At 47.6% G+C, this 21,199-nt stretch overlaps 1 protein-coding gene across 1 annotated transcript in view; it reads right to left on the reverse strand.

The window, feature by feature from the left end:
* The window catches only part of LOC119974222 (thyroid adenoma-associated protein homolog), a 570,459-nt gene that overhangs the window by 138,566 nt on the left and 410,694 nt on the right, over positions 1-21,199 (reverse strand). The window contains 2 exon segments of the mRNA XM_038812984.1: positions 20,274-20,398; positions 20,714-21,144. Coding sequence (XP_038668912.1) covers positions 20,274-20,398; positions 20,714-21,144 — 556 coding nt within the window.

The raw sequence follows: 21,199 nt of genomic DNA on the forward strand, positions 1-21,199 counted from the left end.
GTCGACCTGTCACCCGTTGGGACTCAGGCCAAGAACTGATCGAGGCTGGAGTAAAAATCCTCTTTCAATCCATCTGTAGCTTCCAGTTTTGAGGCATACACACTAAGGACTGTAGCACACTGGTTCTGGATTAGGGTGGGTTGAAGGGTCATGAGATATTCGTTATCCTACAAGCGGAGTCTGAGATGACTAACTAGTTTGTTTTTAATGGTGAAGCCAATCCCATGGAGGCATGATCTTCTTCTGGCTTACCTTTCCAAAAGAAGGTGTAACCGCCACCTTGCTCCTTGAGTTGACCTTCCCTGCCTGCCAGGTCTCTGTTAGGATGGCAATGTCAATGTTTGAAAAGCCTGAACTCCTGGGCAACGATAGCAGATAAATTTTCCGGTCTGTCAATGTTGAGGCTGTCCATGAAGGTCGTGATGTTCTAGGTCCCAAACTTAATCTTAAGAGGGGAATAATATCTGTGCGTGAAGTTTTCTTAACAAGAGTGGCCGTTGCACCCCATCTACTGCATGGGCCTGACAGAGCAAGGCCTTGTTCTTGTGACAAGGGGGTCCAAGATGACTCGAGACTATGCCCCACTTGATCATAAGGACAGGAGGCACATACAGGGTTTCAATGGGGAAGATGGGGTGGGAGGCCAATGAGACGGAAATGGAATGCACTTTGAGCAAAGTCCCCACTTCCTTGTGCACTTTCTCCATTTTCTGTAACATGGCCCTTTTCACTTTCCTGCAGGCCAAGAGCTGGAGAGTACTGTGCTGCACTTCACTGAGGCAAAGCTTTCCTCAATCCTCACTAAGATGGGAGTCTGAATGTGAATGTTGCTAGTGACAGCCAGCATGTACTTGATGGACGGTTACATCTGATGCTTCATGCAGGCAGTCACTTTTAACGTTGACATAGCTATCAGTGAAAAGACCTGAGACAGCATGTTTACTTTTGATCAACCTCCTCGATTGTTGGATGCCTGCCTGTTCGCTGGTTCTCTGAGGCTGTCTTTTTCCTTCTGTCTGCAGAGCACAGAATCTACTTGAGGGTCCTTACTGCAATAGCATGATGTCCAGGAATGCATCCGAAATATGTGATGCTGCCTCTCTACATGGATGCCTCCATCAGTGAATTAGCTGGCTGTTACATCACTTCAATTCTGACAAAAAGGGACACAAAGTGCCCCTTTTTGTAGTGAAGCTGAGGCACACTACTGCCAACATGAACTAGTTTATCAGGAAACCCAGAAGCAAGTAATAAATCCCTTGGTTAAGTTAAAAAAGCACTGACAAATGCACTGCTGAAACCTCTGTGCTGTCAGCATCCCCCACTGCCAACAGGTCTCCAGCTAAAATATAGCTCTCTGAATCTGCCCCAAGAACATACACAACATTTCCCCTCCATTTTAGCTCTTTCATTTGTAAGCTTTCATGGCCTTATCCAACAAACTCTTTCCACATAACGGATAAATAAAAAAGTCAATATTCATAGTGTAACATTTGTATATTTAAAGTAATTATGTCCTGCAACCATACTTCCCATTAGTAACACCTAATAATAATCTTTATTGTCACAAGTAGGCTTACATTAACACTGCAATGAAGTTACTGTGAAAAGTCCCTAAAAAGGCCCCATTTCACAATCTCACACAGTGTCTAAGTGCTCCCTGAGTAGAATATACAGCTATGACAATAGGTTGTTATTGGGTGGCGAGGCATTGTTCTACTGGGATTATATGCAGGTTCAAAAGATGTTCTTGTGACAACTGAAATCAACACAACAATTTAGTGACTCCCCAATCATTCCAGCACCTTCGTGGAGCAGGAGGATATATGCCAAATCTAAGAGGATATCAACTCATAAAACCTTTTTCCTGCCATGTCTCAGGTCCTGGTTAGTACAACCTCCTCCACAATAGTCCTCAATACCGGTGCCCCGCAAGGCTGCGTACTTAGCGCTCTACTCTACTCCCTGTACACACACGACTGCGTGGCAAAACTTGGTTCCAACTCCATCTACAAGTTTGCTGACGATACGACCATAGTGGGTCGGATCTCGAATAACGACGAGTCCGAATACAGGAGGGAGATAGAGAACCTAGTGGAGTGGTGTAACGACAACAATCTCTCCCTCAATGCCAGCAAAACGAAAGAGCTGGTCATCGACTTCAGGAAGCAAAGTACTGTACACACCCCTGTCAGCATCAACGGGGCCGAGGTGGAGATGGTTAGCAGTTTTCAAATTCCTAGGGGTACACATCACCAAAATCTGTCCTGGTCCACTCACGTTGACGCTATCACCAAGAAAGCACAACAGCACCTACACTTCCTCAGGAAACTAAGGAAATTCGGCATGTCCACATTAACCCTTACCAACTTAAACAGATGCACTATAGAAAGCATCCTATCGGGCTGCATCACAGCCTGGTATGGCAACTGCTCGGCCCAGGACCGCAAGGAACTTCAGAGAGTCGTGATACCGCCCAGTCCATCACATGAACCTGCCTCCCATCCATAGACTCCATCTACACCTCCCGCTGCCGGGGGAAAGCAGGCAGCATAATCAAGGATCCCTCCCACCCGGCTTACTCACTTTTCCAACTTCTTCCATCGGGCAGGAGATACAGAAGTCTGAGAACACGCACAAACAGACTCAAAAACAGCTTCTTCCCCACTGTCGCCAGACTCCTAAATGACCCTCTTATTGACTGACCTCATTAACACTACACCCTGTATGCTTCAACCGATGCCAATGCTTTATAGTTACATTGTATATCTTGTGTTGCCCTATTATGTATTCTCTTGAATTTTGTTTAATTCCCTTTTCTTCCATGTACTGAATGATCTGTTGAGCTGCTTGCAGAAAAATACTTTTCACTGTACCTCGCTACACGTGACAATAAACAAATCCAATCCAAAATGAATGACCATTTATATCTGATGGTATTCACCATCAATGTTTCTTCTGCCACGTATGACAGCGACAGGACTCAAATATTTCAATAGTGATTATCATGGGGGCAGAATTGTACACTCTGCCCAAGCTGTGTTCCGAGATAGCATAAAATTGAATGGTCAGGAACTCGTCCACCAAAACCCAGACGCAATTACATACTTGGGTGAGCAACCTCAGAGTCTTGAGGTCCCCTCAGTGTTGCACGCACCCTCCTACCCCCCCCCCCCCCCCCCCCCCCCCCCCCCCAAACAAAATGTTGGAGTTCTGGTACCCTCAACTCTCAAATGTCCTGGGACTTAGTCCCAGGCAGAGCACTGCAGTACCGCTTCTGGCCAGGTTGAAGAGCTGTTGACCAATCTGGTTGGCTGACAGCCCTCACAGGCAGGACTCCATTCCAAGGGTGGACGGAAGCCCCACACACTGGCAATCAACACTCAGTTGACTATGTAATGGCAGCCAGAGTGAAGAGGTGGCGGCTGTACATCAGGCACCATCTCTCAGGATGGCAAGCTCTGATCACGCGCCATCTTCAAAATTCTATCCAGGGTTCCTGAGAAGTCTGTACAGTACAACTTTGAGGTTTCCATGCAGATTATGAAAAAGATGCAATGACTTCATTGCAGTTTGCACTTCTCTAAATCTCCCATGAAGATACTGCAATGTTGTTGATATTGCATCACTGCAAAACGTACCTAATTCATTTAATAGATAGTATTCTGCTCCTACATTACTCATATTTGAAGGCAAGCCCAGTAGGATGCCAGTCCTTTGACCACATTTGGCATATGAGAAGTGTTGGATGCTTGATATGATCTTTCTTCTGCGCCTGCCATCTCTAACTGCTCTTCCTCATTTATGAGTCACCATTGATTCATTACACTTCCCTCAGACACATTTAAGATGATGTCAGCATCTAACTAAACATTCAAAGAATTTCTGTGCCCTGACCATCTCCTTGTTTGTCCAGAAATTTGCAATTAACTAGCATGGTGCTTCTACTGGCATTACTTATATCAAGCTAAACTTTCATCTGCTTAGTTCAAAGTATTACTTCTCCGCCATTGTGCCGTCTACATGGTGGTGGATGGAGTTGAGATGCAGATTACTGAATATCTCAGTGAATAGTAGAACAGGTTTAAGAGGCTGATCCGAATGAACTACTCCTGTTCCAATAAATCTTTACTTGCACCAATAGATTTAGGCCAGGATTTTCAGGCCCCATCGTGGCGGTACCCGTCGCAGGAGATTCAACAGTCCAGCCAAAAGTCCACTGACTTTCAGAGGATCTGGATGATCCTGGTGGTGGGCAGGGTCAGAAAATCCCACCATTAGTCTAAGGGGGCAGGGTGTCTATCTCCTGAATGCATCACCAATGAATTGGGGCTAAATGCAGGGGTCTTCTGCAAGGCTGTCATTGCATGGATTTTTCCAAGAAATGTTTGATCTCTACCCACCTGCTGGGTTTTGCCAAATCTGTTTTATTAGTTACCAACTTATGACATTGAAGACAAACTATTGACCTGGTTAGGAACTTGGCTGAATTGAAAAGGAAGAGTAGAGATAATGGGTAGGAAACCTAACTGGCAAGATGTAACTATTGATGGCTCATATCTGGCAGCATCTGTGAGAGAGAAAAGCAAAGTTAATGTTTCTGGTCAAGGACTTGTCTTCAGAACTGAAGGAAAATAGAAAAGTTTGTGCAAGTGAAAGACAAGCATGAAAGAGAAAAGGGAAGATTGGTGATTGGGTAGATGGCAGGAGATGTTATGTGACAAAAGATTTAATGGTACAAAAGTCAAAGGGAATGGGAATGGTTATAGTAAAGAAACAAAAAATTTGGCCAGAGTGAATGTGAATGGCAAAATAATGAACTGCTGTGTCGTGCACGTGCAAAGAAAAACAAAAAGGGAGACACAGTTTACAGCTTTAAATTGTTGGAAGTCAATGTTACATCCAGGAGACTGTAGAGTGCCGAACTGAAAGATGAGGTGCCATTCCTCAAACATGCTCCACCCATTTCTGTTCTCACCCCTTCCTTTCCAGAACCGAACCAGGCCCTTGTCCTCAATTTCCACATCACCACCCTCCCATAAAACGGATAATCTTTTGCCATTACTGCTACCTCCAGCATGATGCTGTCACCAGATACATCTACCCCTTTCTCCCCTGTAATTGTTCCAAAGGGACTGTTCCCTCTGTGACACCTTGGTCCATGCTACAATCACCCCAACACCTAGTCTGCTTCCCTTGCGACCTTCCCACCTACACGTAAGTGTAGCACCTGTCCTTCCGTTACCTCCCCTCTTTTAACAGTCCAAAATCCCAAATAATCCTTCCATGTCTAGCACTGATTTACATGTACCTCTTTCAATTTAGTTTATGCATTCACGGCTCACAATACGGGCTGGGATTCTCCCCTACCCGGCGGGGCAGGGGGTCCCAGCGTGTTGGAGTGGCGTGAACCACTCTGGCGTCGGGCCGCCCCATCCGGGGCCGAAAGGACTTCGCCGGCCGGCGTAAGTCCGCTCATGCGCCGGAGCGTCAGCAGCTGCTGACGTCATACCGGCGCATGCGCAGGGGAGGGGGTCTCTTCCGCCTCCGCCATGGTGAAGACCATGGCAAAGGCTGAAGAAAAAGAGTGCCCCCACGGCACAGGCCCGATCGCGGGCCAGGCCACCGTGTGGGCACCCCCCGAGATCAGATCGCCCTGCGCCCCCCCCCCCCCCCCCCCCCCCCCCCCCCCCCCCAGGACCCCGGCGCCCACCTGCGCCGCCAATCTCGCCGGTAAGGTAGGTGGTTTAATCCACGCCGGCGGGAGTGGCTTGTCAGCGGCGGGACTTCAGCCCATCGCTGGCTGGAGAATCGCCACGGGGGCCCGCCGACCGGCGCGATTCCCACCCCCGCCGAATCTCGGGTGGCGGAGAATTCGGGACACGGCGGGGAGCGGGATTGGCGCCAGCCCCGGGCGATTCTCCGACCCGGCGGGGGGGGGGGGGGGGGGGGGGGGGGGGTCAGAGAATCCCGCCCACGGTCTCCATGTTGGTGAGACCAAACGCAGATTGAGTCGTCACTCTGAGGAACACCTCCACTCAATCTGCAAGCAAGCCCACAGCTTCCACTTGTCTGCCCTTTTAATTCCTTGGCCTGCTATAGTATGCCAATAAAGCTCAAAGTAAGCTCACGAACAGCAACTCATCTTTCAGTCAGGCACTTTACAGCCTTCTGGACTCAACAATGACTTCAATAATTTCAGACTGTAAACTCTGTTCCCCATTTTGTTTTTCTTTGCATGTGCTGATCTTAATCTCATCTTTCATGTTTTTGCTTTTGGACACAACTGTCCACTATTCTGCACATTCACTCTGGTTAAATCTTTGTTTCTTTACAACAACTGTGGTGGCTCGAGGCAATGCCAGGTAGATGCTAGTAATGTAGTACAAAGTGTTTATTGACACTCACAAGGGTAATTTATGTACAGGCACAGAGTCTCTAATAAAGGTATTAACACTCTGGTTCCCGGGTTCATTCTAACAAGAACCCTGCTCCCGGGACCCGCGCTGATCCCTGATCCCTTTGCCAGTCACATCGATCGTGAGGGCACATCCCTTAAAGGGGCCCATTACACATCCCTTCCCCCTAAGTCCCTCAATTAATACATGTACAACAGACTACATACAATAATTATATACTGTATCAGAATGAGGAATACAAGGGAAGTGAGCCCAAAATGTCCTTAAGAGCATTAGTCGATCAGACAATTTCCTAGTATCGTAAGACAAAAGAAAATTGGACAACCTTAGACATTGTGGTCTGCTGGTCTGCTTCTTTATAGCTGCTTAAAAGTTTGTACAGCCCTCTCTGCTAGCCCGTTAGAGGCAGGGTGAGAGGGGGGTGCCTGGTATGGTGAATGCCATTCATTGTAACAAAATGCTGAAGTCCTAACCAGTGAAGTGTGTGCCATTGTCCGACACTATTACTTCTGGCAGGAGATATGTATAAACACCTGCTGCAGGGACTCTACTTTGACCGCAAAGGTTGTTGTTCCAACCACTTTGAATGGATGTCGAACAAAACGAGGAACATTTTGACCAGAGAAGTCCATAAGTGCCCTTGTCCATGGGCAACCAAGCCACTCCCAAGGGTGGAGGTTGGATGTAGGGTGGCACAGTAGCACAATGGGTAGCACTGTTGCTTCATAACGCCAGGTCCCAGGTTCGATTCCCGGCTTGGGTCACTGTCTGTGCGGAGTCTGCACGTTCTCCTCGTGTCTGCGTGGGTTTCCTCCAGGTGCTCCGGTTTCCTCCCACAAGTCCCAAAAGATGTGCTGTTAGGTGAATTGGACATTCTGAATTCTCCCTCTGCGTACCCGAACAGACGCCGGAATGTGTTGACTAGGGGCTTTTCATCTTTATTTTTGGAAAATATTTCATTGGGGCATTTATAATTTTAACAATTTTCAACATCAAATTTCAACAAAAGCAAAAACACAACAATATAACCACCAACCCCCCCCCCCCACCCCCCCCCCCCCCCCCCCCCCCCCCCCCCCCCCCCCCCCCCCCCCCCCCCCCCCGAGCACAAACCCCAGCCAACATGGCTTACACAAACAGTGCCACCTTCCCCAGGCACCCCTTCCTTAGTTCTCCTGCCCTTACCCATCTCTTCCATGTTTCCCCTCCCCCCCCCGCTGACAGCTTAATTTTTCTCAAAGAAGTCAATGAACAGCTGCCACCTCCGAGCAAACCCCTGTAACGAACCCCTCAAGGTGAATTTAATTTTTTAAAGTCTGAGAAACCTCGCCATGTCACCAACACATACCCCGACTTCGGGGGTTCCGAGTCTCTCCATCCTAGCAAGACCTGTCTCCAGGTCACCAGGGAGGCAAAGGCCAGGACGTCAGCCTCTCTCACGACCTGGGACCCCGGGTCTTCCAACACACAAAAGATCGCCACCACCCTCACTTGTAAGACCTGACATGTGGTGGGCCAGTGGCGTAGTGGTATTGTCACTGGACTCGTAATCCAGAGACTCGGGGTACTGCTTTGGGGACATGGGTTCGAATCCCACCAGGGCAGATGGTGGAATTTGAATTTAATAAAAATCTGGAATTAAAAGTCTAACGACGACCATGAAACCATTGTCGATTGTTGTAAAAACCCATCTGGTTCATTAATGTCCTTTCGGGAAAGAAATCTGCCATCCTTACCCAGTCTGGCCTACATGACTCCAGATCCACAGCAATGTGATTGACTCTTACATTGCTAGAGGGATGGAGTTTAAGACTAGGGAGGTTATGCTGTAACTGTATAAGGCCACACCTGGAGTATTGTGTTCAGTTTTGTTCAGAGTTGAAGGGGTTGGATTACGAGGAGAGGTTGAGTAGACTGGGACTGTACTCATTGGAATTTAGAAGGATGAGGGGGGATCTTGTAGAAACATATAAAATTATGAAGGGAATAGATGGGATAGATGCGGGCAGGTTGTTTCCATTGGCAGGTGAAAGTAACTGGGGGGCATAGCCTCAAAATAAGGGGAAGTAGATTTAGGACTGAGTTTAGGAGGAGCTTCTTCACCCAAAAGGTTGTGAATCTATGGAATTCCTTGCCCAGTGAAGCAGTTGAGGCTCCTTCATTAAATGTTTTCAAGATAGAGATAGATAGTTTTTTGAAGAATAAAGGGATTAAGGGTTATGGTGTTCGGGCCGGAAAGTGGAGCTGAGTCCACAAAGGATCAGCCATGATCTAATTGAATGGCGGAGCAGGCTCGAGGGGCCAGATGGTCTATTCCTGCTCCTAGTTCTTATGACGTCAGCAACTCCCTGCCAGAAACCCCTCAGCCTCGGACATGCCCAAAACATATGTATATGGTTCGCAGGACCCCCCACACAGCACCCTCATCTATCCTCCAGCTCCTCAAAGAACCCGCTCATCCAGGCCACAGTCACGTGTGCCCTGTGGACCACCTTAAACTGTATCAGGCTGAGCCTGGCACACGACGAGGATGCATTAACTCTCCTCAGGGCCTCCTCCCATAATCCGGTCTCCAACTCCCCACCCAGCTCTTCTTCCCACTTTCTCTTCACCTCCCCAATCGGGGCTCCCTCCCACTCCATCAGCACCTGATAGATCTCTGAGACCTTCCCCTCTTCTATACCTGTTCTCGACACTACCTTATCCTGTAGCCCCTGCAGATAGCGGAACCCATTTCCCCCTGGCAACTCAAACTCTTCCTCCAAGCTCAGAAAACCCTCATCATTAAACAGATCCCCAAATTGCTCGATCCCCGCCCGCTACCACCTGCGAAACCCCCATCTAGCCACCCCCGGCGCAAACCGGTGGTTACCACATATCACACCAACGCCCCCTCTAACCCCATGTGCTGCCTCCACTCCCTCAGGGCTGCCACTACTACCAGGCTTGTGGAGTACTGAGCCGGCGAGAATTGCGGAGATGCCATTACCAATGCCCCCAAACGCATGTCCTGACATGATGCAGCCTCCACCCGCTCCCATATCGACCCCTCCCCCACTACCCACTTCCTGACTATCACAATATTCGCAGGCCAGTGGCAATTAATGAAATTCGGAAGAGCCAGCACCCCCTCCCCCCCGGGCGCACGCGCTCAAGCAGCATCTTTTTACCCGCGGGTTTTACCCGCCCAAGTAAACCCGGAGATCACTGCATTCACTTTTTTGAAGAACACCTTGGGGATAAAAATTGGGAGGCTCTGAAAAACAACCAAAAACATCAGGAGCACCGTCATTTTAACCATTTGAACCTGCCCCGCCAATGACAACGGGAGAGCATCCCACCTCCGAAAGTACCCCCTCATCTGATCCATCATCTGACCCAAATTCAGTTTATGCAGCTCCTCCCAATCCTGGATACCCACCTGGATACCCAAATATCGAAAGCTCCCTCCCACCACATTGAACGGTATCTCACCCAATCTTTTCACCTGCCCCCTTGCTTGGATCGCAAAGGCCTCACTCTTACCCATATTCAATTTGTATCCCGAAAACAGGCCGAATTCCTCTAATATCCCCATAATCCCTCCAATTCTCCCCCCCCACCCCAAGCGGGTCCGATATGTACAAAAGTAGATCGACCGCATACAGCGAAACCCTGTGCTCCACCACCTGCCAGACCCTCGATGTTCTCAATGCCAACAGCTCTATAGCCAAGTTGAACAACAGTGGGGAAAGTGGACATTCCTGCCTTTTCCCCCAGTGTAACCTGAAATAATCTGATCTCATCCGATTCATCAGCACACTCTCCACCGGTGCCTGGTACTGCCCAGTCCACAAATCCCTGCTCAAACCCAAACCACCCCAGGACCTTCCATAGGTATTCCCACTCCTCCCGATCAAAGACCTTCTCTGCGTCCATGGCCACCACCACCTTAATCACGCGCACCTCTGGTGGCATAATAATTACATTAAGCAACCTCCTAATGTTGGGGTCACCAAATGCTGCCCCTTCACGAACCCCGTCTGGTCCTCCCCTGTTACCCCTGGGACGCAGTCTTCGATCCTTGTGGCCAGAATCTTCGGCAATAGTTTGGCATCCACATTTAACAGGGAGATCGGCCTGTAATACCCACAGTTTTCCGGGTCCCTGTGACAACATCGGAGGGGAGCACTCTCAACTCCTTTGCTTCATTGAAGGCCCTTACCAACAGTGGTCCCAACACCCCCCGAGAACTTTTATAACATTCCACTGGGGATCCATCTGGTTCCAGGGCCTTAGCCGATTACATCGCCTCCTAACTCTTTACTACTTCCACAAACCCAATTGGGACCCGCAGGCCCTCCACCAGCTCCTCATCAACCTTCGGGGACTCCAAACCACCCAGAAACCACCTCATCCCCGGTTGGGGGTTCTGACTTGTACAATTTGCTACAAAACTCCTTAAACACCCCATTCACCCCCGCCAGGTCCAAGACCGTATTCTCACCTGTGTTCTTCAATTTTCCAATCTCTCTCACCGCCTCCTGCTTCCTCAACTGGTGCCCTAACATCCTGCTCGCTTTCTCCCCATACTCATATACCGCTCCTCTTACCCTTCTCAACTGCCCTACTGCCTTACCCATGGATACCAGCCCAAAATTCCATTTGAAATCTCTGCCATTCCTTTAGCAGCCCTTCCTCTGGGGCCTCTGCATATCTCCTGTCCACCCGCAGGATTTCTTCCACTAGCCTTTCTATCTCCACCCGCTCCGACTTCTCCCTGTGTGCTCGAATCAAAATAAACTCCTCCGGACCAAACCGTATCTGCCGACACCTCCCCCGTTTCATTAATCTCTACATACCCCCAAATGGCCTTCCTCACCCGCTCACACACCTTTTCCTCCACTAACAGTCCCACAACCAGCCCCCCCCCCCCCCCCGACTTCGAGCTCAACCAGTCCAGTCTCAGGTCCTGGACCGTATTAAAATCCCCCGCATAATCAGCCGATGAGAGTCCAGGTAGGGAATCTTCCTCAGCACCGCCTTATAAATTCCACATCGTCCTAGTTCGGGGCATGGATATTTACTAACACCACCGGCATCCCCTCCAATTTCCCGCTTACCATAACATAACTTCCCCCAGAGTCTGCCACTATATTTCCCACCTCGAAAGGCAGCCGCTTATTGACCAAAATCGCCACCCACTTCATTTTAAAGTCCAATCCTGAATGAAATACTTTCCCAACCCATCCCTTCCTCAGCCTAATCTGGTCACCCGCCTTCAGATGCGTCTCTTGTAGCAAAGCCTTCAATCGCTTCGAACACACAGGCCCTCTTGACTGGCCCATTCAATCCTTGCACATTCCACATGACCAGTCTGGTTGGGGGGCACCCTGCCATGCCCTGGCCCCCCCTCACACCCAACACCACCCCCCTCTCCCTGCCGATCAACCATAGTCCCTCTTGGGCCAGCCTCCGGCAATTGTCCTGCACCTCACCAAGCCCGCACCCGGGCCCCCACCGTCATCAATCCTCCACCCCTTACACCTTAAAGGTACTGTCAGCAGTACTTGACTGGTGGCTTTTCACAGTAGCTTCATTGCAGTGTTAATGTAAGCCTACTTGTGACAATAAATATTATTATTATTATTATTATTATTAGAGGGTAGTGCCTGCCATGCCTGGCAAAGGTTGCACTGGCGCACCATGTTTTCAATGTCCTTATCTATGTCAGGCCACTAGATGTAGCTGTGTGCGAGCATCTTCATCTTTGTCTGCTCACCGTTACACCCTGACAGAGGCGGTTGCTGGTCTTGGCTTATCCTCACGAGGGAGCCCCAACAGGGGCTCGTGTTCCGTTATTATTGTAAAACATTGGCCATAAATACATTGGTGAATTTTCTTGATGCCATAGATTACAGCAAAGCCTTCCATCTCAATCTGCGCTTATTTATGCTCAGCATCAGATAGTATTCTTGAGGCAAAGGCAATTGGCCTCTCTGAGCTATCCCCCATTGTATGGGATAGAACTGCCCCCATCCCATACGTTGAAGCATCGCAGGTCAGAATGATAGGTTTTCTTAGGTCAAAATGAACCAGGAGGCTCCAAGATTGCAAGACGTGCTCAACATGTTGGAAGGCTTGCTTCTGTGGCTCCATCTAATGCCATTGCTGTTTTTTCTTCAAGAGTATATGCAACGTGCCAATGTTGTTGGGCGATTTGGAATAAAAACAACCATAATAGTTTACTATTCTGAAGAAGGATTTTAATTCTGCCACATTCTCAGGTGCCAAGACTTTTCTTATCGCTCTCGCCTTTTCTTCAAGTGGGTCTAGGCCCTTTGAGTCTACTTTGGAACCTAGGAAAGTGACCTCAGTAGCTTGAAAAGTATACTCGTCACGCTCGAGTCAGATTCCCACATCTCTGAATCTTCTCAATACTTCTTCTCATGTCGTGTTCCTGTTATTAGGACGCCACCCAGGTAGACCACAACCATTGGGATGCCTTGAAGGAGATTCCCCATTGTGCGCTAGAATATTGCATAGGGTGAAGAGATGCCAAAAGATTACTGATGCATTGAAAGAGGCGTTTATAGGGCAGCACGGTGTTGCGGTGGTCAGCACTGCTGCCTCACGGCGCTGAGGTCCCTGGTTCGATCCCGGCTCTGGGTCACTGTCCTTGTGGAGTTTGCACATTCTCCCTATGTTCACGTGGGTTTCACCCCCACAACCCAAAGATGTGCAGGGTAGGTGGATTAGCCACGCTAAAAATTGTCCCTTCATTGGAAAAAATGAATTGGGTATTTGAAACTTTTTTTAAAAAGAAAGAGGCCTTTATGCTAATTGTTGCAAACTTTCAGGAATCTTCATCCAGTTCCAGTTACAAATACACATGACAGAGGTCGAGTTTGGTACATGTGCGATCCCCCACCAACTTCAATTTGTGGACTTTGGTATTTATCTACTTGAGCTGCTTGTAGTTCCCGCATATCCCAATGGAGCGGTCTGACTTTAATCCAGACACAATGGAGTTGCCCATTCTGAAAACTGCGCAGGTGTAATGATTCCCAGTTCTTCCAGCCGCTTAAGTTTGGCTTCCACATTTTGGTGCAAAGCACAAGGGAATGGTCTTGCTCTAACAAACTGGTTTGCCGAGTCTGGGTTGACGCAAGTCTTTGCCTTTACTCCCTTTGTTCAACCTAATTTGTACTAAAACACTTTTTTGTATCTGTTCAAGACTTCCTGAAAGACATTTCCCGATATTTAAAATTTCCAACTCGTACAACTTGATTTGGCTCAACCAATCTCGCTCATCAGGCTTGGTTGATGTCCCCCGACAATTATCATAGGTAACTGGGTACCTTGTTGTTGTATTGTTGCTATGACACTAGAGTCACTGTTGTTCACAAAACGTTTAGCGTTTCCCCTCATATAAGTCGCCAATTTGGCTTTGGTTTCCCTCAAGTCCAAAGTCTGAACACCGCCTTGAAGATATTTAAACTTTTGTTCACCCACAACTGTGGCTGATGCCCCAGTGTCGACCTCCATCTTTAGTGGTCTTCCATTTACTGTGAGGGTTATCTTAATTGGGACTCTTTTGCTCACTCTCACCACGTTCAGTCTGTATGCTTCAGACTCATCTGAATTCTTCTCCACTTTCTTCACTGGTGCAGTGGTGCGCTGTTTTTCTTTTCAATTGCCGCCTTCTGGTATGCTCGGCAACATGCCTGGATATGGCCCTTCCTATTGCTCCGAAAACTAACAAACTCTCTGCAGTGACACGATTCCTGAGGGTGATCTTGCCTGCACCAATAACAGTCATCTTGACTCCAAGGATGATGGCCCAATTTCTTTCCTGGCTACTGACTACGATCCTGTTCCTGGGATCGTGGCTGAACCTCCTCTGTGCCTGTCAGCCATACTACCCCACAACTGGTACACCTCGTCCTCTTGTACATTTTGAAGCTCTGACGCATCTCTCTCAGCGCACTTGGTTGCCTGGGTGATCTCAATCGCCTTGTCTAGGCTTCTTTTGCATACATATGGTGTTAATGCTGCATACTAAGTGATCAGGGCCTTCAACAGTGTGTGGTCCATCTCCCGCGCCACTACCCTCGCCCCCTCCACTCCCTCCCAGAACAAGGAGAGAGTCCCCCTTGTTCTCACATTTCATCCCACCAACTTACGTATGCAACGCATAATCCTCCGCCATTTTTGCCAACTCCAGCGTGATGCCACCACCAAACACAGCTTCCCTTCACTCCCTCTGTCAGCATTCCGCAGAGACTGTTCCCTCCAAGACAATCTAGTCCACTCCTCCACCATGCCCGGTACCTCTCCCATCACCCATGGCACCTTCCCATGCAATCGCAGAAGGTGTTACACCTGCCCCTTTACCTCTTCCATGCTTAACATCCCAGGCCCAAAGCACTCATTCCAGGTTAAGCAGCGTTTCACTTGCATCTCGTCCAATTTGGTCTACTGCATTCGCTGCTCCCAATGTCTCCTCTATTACCACAAAATGGAGGAACAACATTTCATCTTCCGGTTAGGCACGCTACAGCCTTCCTGCCTGAACATCGAATTCAACAACTTCAGGTGATCAGCTCTACCCCACCTCAACCCATTTGTTTTCATCCCATTTCATTTTAACTGTCTTTTACCATTTCTTTTTTTCTTAATATGTATTTAATTCCCCCCCCCTCAATCTTATTAACCTTTCCTTCAGCTTTCTCCTTCCCCTTCCCCACATCTACAGTTCATCCTCTGATGTTAGTTCCTGGCTGTTTGACCCTTCACATCTTTTGTCTTCTCTGGGGACTGCTATTAGCACTCTTTCCCCTTGGTTTCTGTGGCTATTAGCACCCGGTTTCCCTGGGTTTCTGTGGCTATGACTCATCTTTCATTCTCATAAGAACATAAGAACTAGGAGCAGGAGTAGGCCATCTGGCCCCTCGAGCCTGCTCCGCCATTCAATTAGATCATGGCTGATCTTTTGTGGACTCAGCTCCACTTTCCGGCCCGAACACCATAACCCTTAATCCCTTTATTCTTCAAAAAACTATCTATCTTTACCTTAAAAACATGTAATGAAGGAGCCTCAACTGCTTCACTGGGCAAGGAATCCATAGATTCACAACCCTTTGGGTGAAGAAGTTCCTCCTAAACTCAGTCCTAAATCTACTTCTCCTTATTTGAGGCTATGTCCCCTAGTTCTGCTGTCACCCGCCAGTGGAAACAACCCTGCCCGCATCTATCCTATCTATTCCTTCATAATTTTAAATGTTTCTATAAGATCCCCCCTCATCCTTCTAAATTCCAATGAGTACAGTCCCAGTCTACTCAACCTCTCCTCTAATCCAACCCCTTCAACTCTGGGATTAACCTAGTGGAATCTCCTCTGCACACCCTCCAGCGCCAGTACGTCCTTTCTCAAGTAAGGAGACCAAAACTGAACACAATACTCCAGGTGTGGCCGCACTAACACTTTATACAATTGCAACATAACCTCCCTAGTCTTAAACTCCATCCCTCTAGCAATGAAGGACAAAATTCCATTTGCCTTCTTAATCACCTGTTGCACTGTAAACCAACCTTCTGTGACTCATGCACTAGCACACCCAAGTCTCTCCAAGTCTCACTTCACAGTATAAATATTTCCCACTTTCTCTGTTAGCTTTGTCAAAGAGTCATTGGACTCGAAACATTACCTCTTTTCTCTTCCTACAGATGCAGCCAGACCTGCTGAGATTTTCCAGCATTTTCTCTTTCGTTTATTTTTTACTGAGTGATCACGCAGCATGTCTCCCAGTGCTATATCAAACTTGCATTGATCGGCCATTTGCCTGTGTCAGGCAACAAAGGTGGAGATAGCCTCCCTTGGGTCCCTTGAATTGAACTTGTATCACTGTAGTATGATTGCGGATCTGGGGTTGAAATGCTCCCCAACCAGCTTCACCAACTAGTCAAATTACTTAATTTTAGGAGTCTCCGAGGGCGTCAAATTTCTTACAAGGTCGTAGGTTGTTGGCCAACAAACTGTTAATAGCATTTATCCTCCCCCATTATATAATTTGCCGTGAAGAAGTAATGGAGCCTTTCAATATACTGGCTTCAGTCTTTGGTTCCCTGATCAAATGAGTCTAATTTTCCAACCATAGAATTCCTACAGTGTAGAAGCAGGCTATTTGGCCCATCGAGACTGCACTGATCCTCCAAAGGAGCTCCCCACCTAGGCACATGCCCCCACCCTATCCCTATAACATTACCTGACCTTTTGGACACTAAGGGGCAAATCCACCTAACTGGCACATCTTTGGACTGTGGTAAGAAATCGGAGCACCCGGAGGAAACCCACGCAGCACGGGGAAAACGTACAAACACCACACAGACGCCCAAGCCAAAATTGAAACCGGATACCTGGCACTGTGAGGCAGCAGTACTAATCATTGCGCCACCCATGGTGGGTAAAGAATCAGCCTTTTCAGACACGTGATGACCAGGGTAGAAATTTGCGGGCCTGAGGTCACTCCATCCTCGAATTGAGACACAGAGGACGACAAATGCACCAGGAGAAACCCACTCAGCATAAATGCATCCACAGCCACAAACCCAGTGGTCTTGCCCCAGTGTAAGACTTTGTGGAGGGACTAGAGTGCTTTGACTGTAACAAGGTTGGACACAGCACGGGAAATCCAAATCCTGGTAACCATGGGCACTTTTACTCACTATTCTCTGGTATCGTCAATGCTTTCTGACCCTGTTAGTTTCTGAGGCTTTCCTCCTCTCTCAAATTCAATGGGCGCGATTCTCCGCAACCACGATGGGTGGGAGAATAGCGGGAGGTCCGCTCCCGCACCTCCCGCTATTCTCCCACCCCCCCCCCCCCCAAATGGCGTGTCCGGTTTTACGACACGCTACTCGGAGAAACGCGGGCCGCCGTTTTTCACGGCGGCCCGCGATTCTCTGGCCCGAACGGGCCGAGCGGCCTGCCGTTCCTGACCTGTTCACGACGGCGGCAACCACACCTGGTCGCTGCTGTCATGAACATGGCGCGCCAGGTAAGTGTGGGGCCTGTGGGGGGGCGGGTCGGGGATCGAGCACCATGACCGTGCTTGGGAGGGGACGGGCCTGCGATCGGTGCTCACCGATCATCGGGCCGGCGTCTCAAGGGGACGCACTCTCTTCACCCTCCGCCGCCCCGCGCGATCAAGCCGGCCACGTTTTGATGGGAAAGACGGCAACCGCGCATGCGCGGGTTTGAGCTGTCCAACCCGCGCATGCGCGGCTTAAGTCATAGGCGCCACCGCCGCGTCACAGCCCTCCTATTCCCCCGGGGAGAGGAGAATAGGGGGGCCAGGAGAGGCTTACGACGCCGTCGTGAACCTCTCCAGGTTTCACAACGGCGTCGAGCCTTGCGGAGAATTCCGCCCAATGACTGTGGGCTTGCTATCAATTCGGTTTATACTTGTTGTTAATGTGGTGGCTCGAGGCAATACCAGGTAGATGGTAGTAACGAAGAGCGAAGTGTTTAATGACAACTAATAAGGGTAACTTATGTACCGGCAAGGGGTCTCTAATGAAGGTGCTAAAACTCTGGCCCCTGGGTTCACTCTGACCAGAATCTAGCTCCCCAGGACCAGTGCCGATCCCTCATTGGACGGGGTTCACCTGCTCCTGCACGATAGGCCCCGAGTCAGTCACATGGAGCAAAAGGGCACGCCCCTTAAAAAGGGCCATGCTATTACAACAACCATCATTACCGCCGTTGCCTTCTGTAACATGAAATATTTTATCATATAACCTCTCTTGCTGACTACCATCTCTTTGCTCTTCCTGCCTCTCCCCCCTTTCATACACAAAACCTAGTACATTTTTAACCTTGTTTTAGTTCTGAAGAAAGGTCCATGACCTGAAATGTTAACTCTGCTTTCTTTCCTCAGATGCTGCCAGACCTGCTAAGTATTTCTAGCATTCTCTGTTTTTATTTCAGATTGCCGGCATCTACAATATTTTGCTTTTCTGATTCACATCTGTTTGGGCCCTCAAATGTAGGCAGTATTTTTGGATAACTTTATAACAAGATAGAGAATCACATATCTAAGTTGTCCAATTGCGAAAACACAGGCGGCAGTGTAAGGAGTGTAGATGGCAGGATCAATTACAAAGATATATTAATAGACTAAGTGAATGGACAAAACTGTGATAAATGGATTTTTATATAGCCAATGGTAAGGCCATCATTTTTGAGCTAAAAAAATGTCAGATCAAAATACTTTCTAAATAGTGAAAAGGTAGAAAAAGTGGATGTCTGAAGAGATTTAGGAGCTCATGTATACAAACAGGTACAGAAAATAATTTAAAAGTTTAATGGAATGCTGGCCTTTATACCTAGAGGAAGAGATGCAAAGGTAGTCACATTATTAATATGGCTAGTCCAGTTCAGTTTCTGATCAATGGTAATCCCCAGGATGTTGATTGTGGGTGATTCAGCGATGGTAATGCCATTGAATGCCAAGGGGCAGTGGTTAGATCCTCTCTTGTAGGAGTTGGTCATTACCTGGCGCTTGTGTGGTGCGAATGTAACCTGCCACGTGTCAGCTCAAGCTTGGATATTGTCCAGATCTTGCCGAATTTGGACATGGACTGCTTCATTATCTGAGGAGTCGTGAATGGTGTTGAACATTTGTGCAGCTGAAGATGGTTGTGCCTATGTCACTACCCTGAGGAACTCCTGCAGTGATGTCTTGGAGCTGAGATGATTGACCTCCAACCACCACAACCATCTTCCTTTGTGCCAGGTATGCCTCCAACCAGCAAAGAGTTTTCCCCTGATTCCCATTGACTCCAGTTTAGCTCGGGATCCTTGATGCCATACTCGGTCAAATGCTGTCTTGATGTCAAGGGCAGTCACTCTCACCTCAACTGATGGAGTCCAGGTATTATTATCAGGAGCGATAATACAAATTAGAGGTGTATTCCCTGGAATTTAGAAGGTTAACATTTCTGCTGGCTGGGGCATCCAGAGCTAGAGGTCATAGCCAGGTCTTTCAGCATCTGTGAACAGCAGTTTATGCTAGTTGAATTTTAAATTTGAGTTTGATAGATTTGTTAACTAAAGGTATTAAAGGTTATGGAGCAATGGTGAGTATATGAAGTTTGGTCATAGATCTGCCATGATCTCACTGAATGACTAACCGATTTTCAGGGGCCATCTTGTTCTATGCTCTTAACTCTTCAGCTGCTAGCACATCCAATTTTTTTTACCTGTAAGCTTGACATATTTTCCGTGCAGGGAGTGTGTGTCGCACTGCTGGTATGTGTACACCTATGCAATGACGTATAATCAGGATTTATTTGGATTTGCAAAAATGGACTTTTCACAACATGGAACTTTTTGCATTCACTTAAGTAATAGGATGAATGAAAAAAAAATGAATTTAATAAAGTTAACATCAATGAACCTGCCATGAGTGTAGTTGTGTAAAATTGGCAGATTGTCCTGTCTCTGGCCTTAGTCGGTTTCCAGTACAGAAACATGTTTGCGATAAAGCTCAAGGTCTGAAATTTACTACGGTATCTGTTTCTTCAAGTGCAAAACAGACTACTGAGAAGTAACATTTTTTTAGGCTTTATGCCACACCTACTTTCCAAAAATGCTCCACATTTCTGAACTAGTCCTTGAACAATGTAACAAATATGATGATACGCTGCCTCATGATAGGGGCATGTTAAAGACTCATTAAAATGTGGGCTAGTGGTTGCAGAAATCAAGGCAGACTGTTCAGGCTTCAAGAAGTAAATAACTGAAATTTTAACTGTGCACAATGTTAAACACATTCAGAATCTCATACATAACTTCCTATTAAGTATTACCTGATATTTCTGGTTTCCGCTATTGACAAGATCCACTTGAGAAGCGTGGCCTCACTCATCACCGATGTGCTCGCTATCCAGGGAAACAGTGTATCTATATTTAGATGGCACAATATTTTGAGGACCTAGGATGTTTGAAATATTGGTAGTTAGTTATAAACCTCCAAACAGATTGCATTTATGTTTCAAGGTCACTTGAATGCTTTGTTACTGGGCTCTTAGCTGCATTGGATTAGTAAAGTAATGCATTTTAATAGTCACAGTGAGTACTTTCATTCAGCAGGACCATGTTTTTCATAATTTATATAAAAGTAGTTTGACTATTGTCTCATTTTATTTGGAAGGTTTCAGGCAGAGGTACAAAAAAAAGCCATATTTGCGATATTTACTTGTGAACGTCTCATTTATACTGCATGTTACTATATCAGATAATCCCTCACCTTGGCAAGACATTCTGGGTGTTTTTCTTGCACTGCTAGCTTTTTCAGAGTGTCCTCAACTTGTGATAACAGGAACAGTACATTCCCATTTGTCTCTTTGACCTGGTTGGAATCCATCTCATCCAGCCACAACAACACTGTCTCCAGGGTCAGAAAACGTACTTCAAGAAATTTTGAACATAGGAGACGAGAAAGGAACAAGCTGGGTTGAAATTCAGCAGTTCCAGAAGTCAACTCATGGATGGCATCTGGTGACAATGACATTGGCTGTAGAGAAACTGATGTTACCAGTAATGACAATGTTAGCTTGGTGATGTTTCTTTGCCACTGAATCAAGCCAGGTACTGAGAAAATGTTTGCCCCATCTGTAAATAGTTCTGACTCCAGTATAATGTGGTGCGTGGCCTCCCAGAAGTTTTGGATTTCTGGAGCTGAAAGAAAGTATTTACAAGTTAGGACTGCATTGCTAAGCAGAATGCAATTTGC

This window comes from Scyliorhinus canicula, chromosome 1 (assembly GCF_902713615.1).
Source record: "Scyliorhinus canicula chromosome 1, sScyCan1.1, whole genome shotgun sequence".
NCBI lineage: Eukaryota > Metazoa > Chordata > Chondrichthyes > Carcharhiniformes > Scyliorhinidae > Scyliorhinus > Scyliorhinus canicula.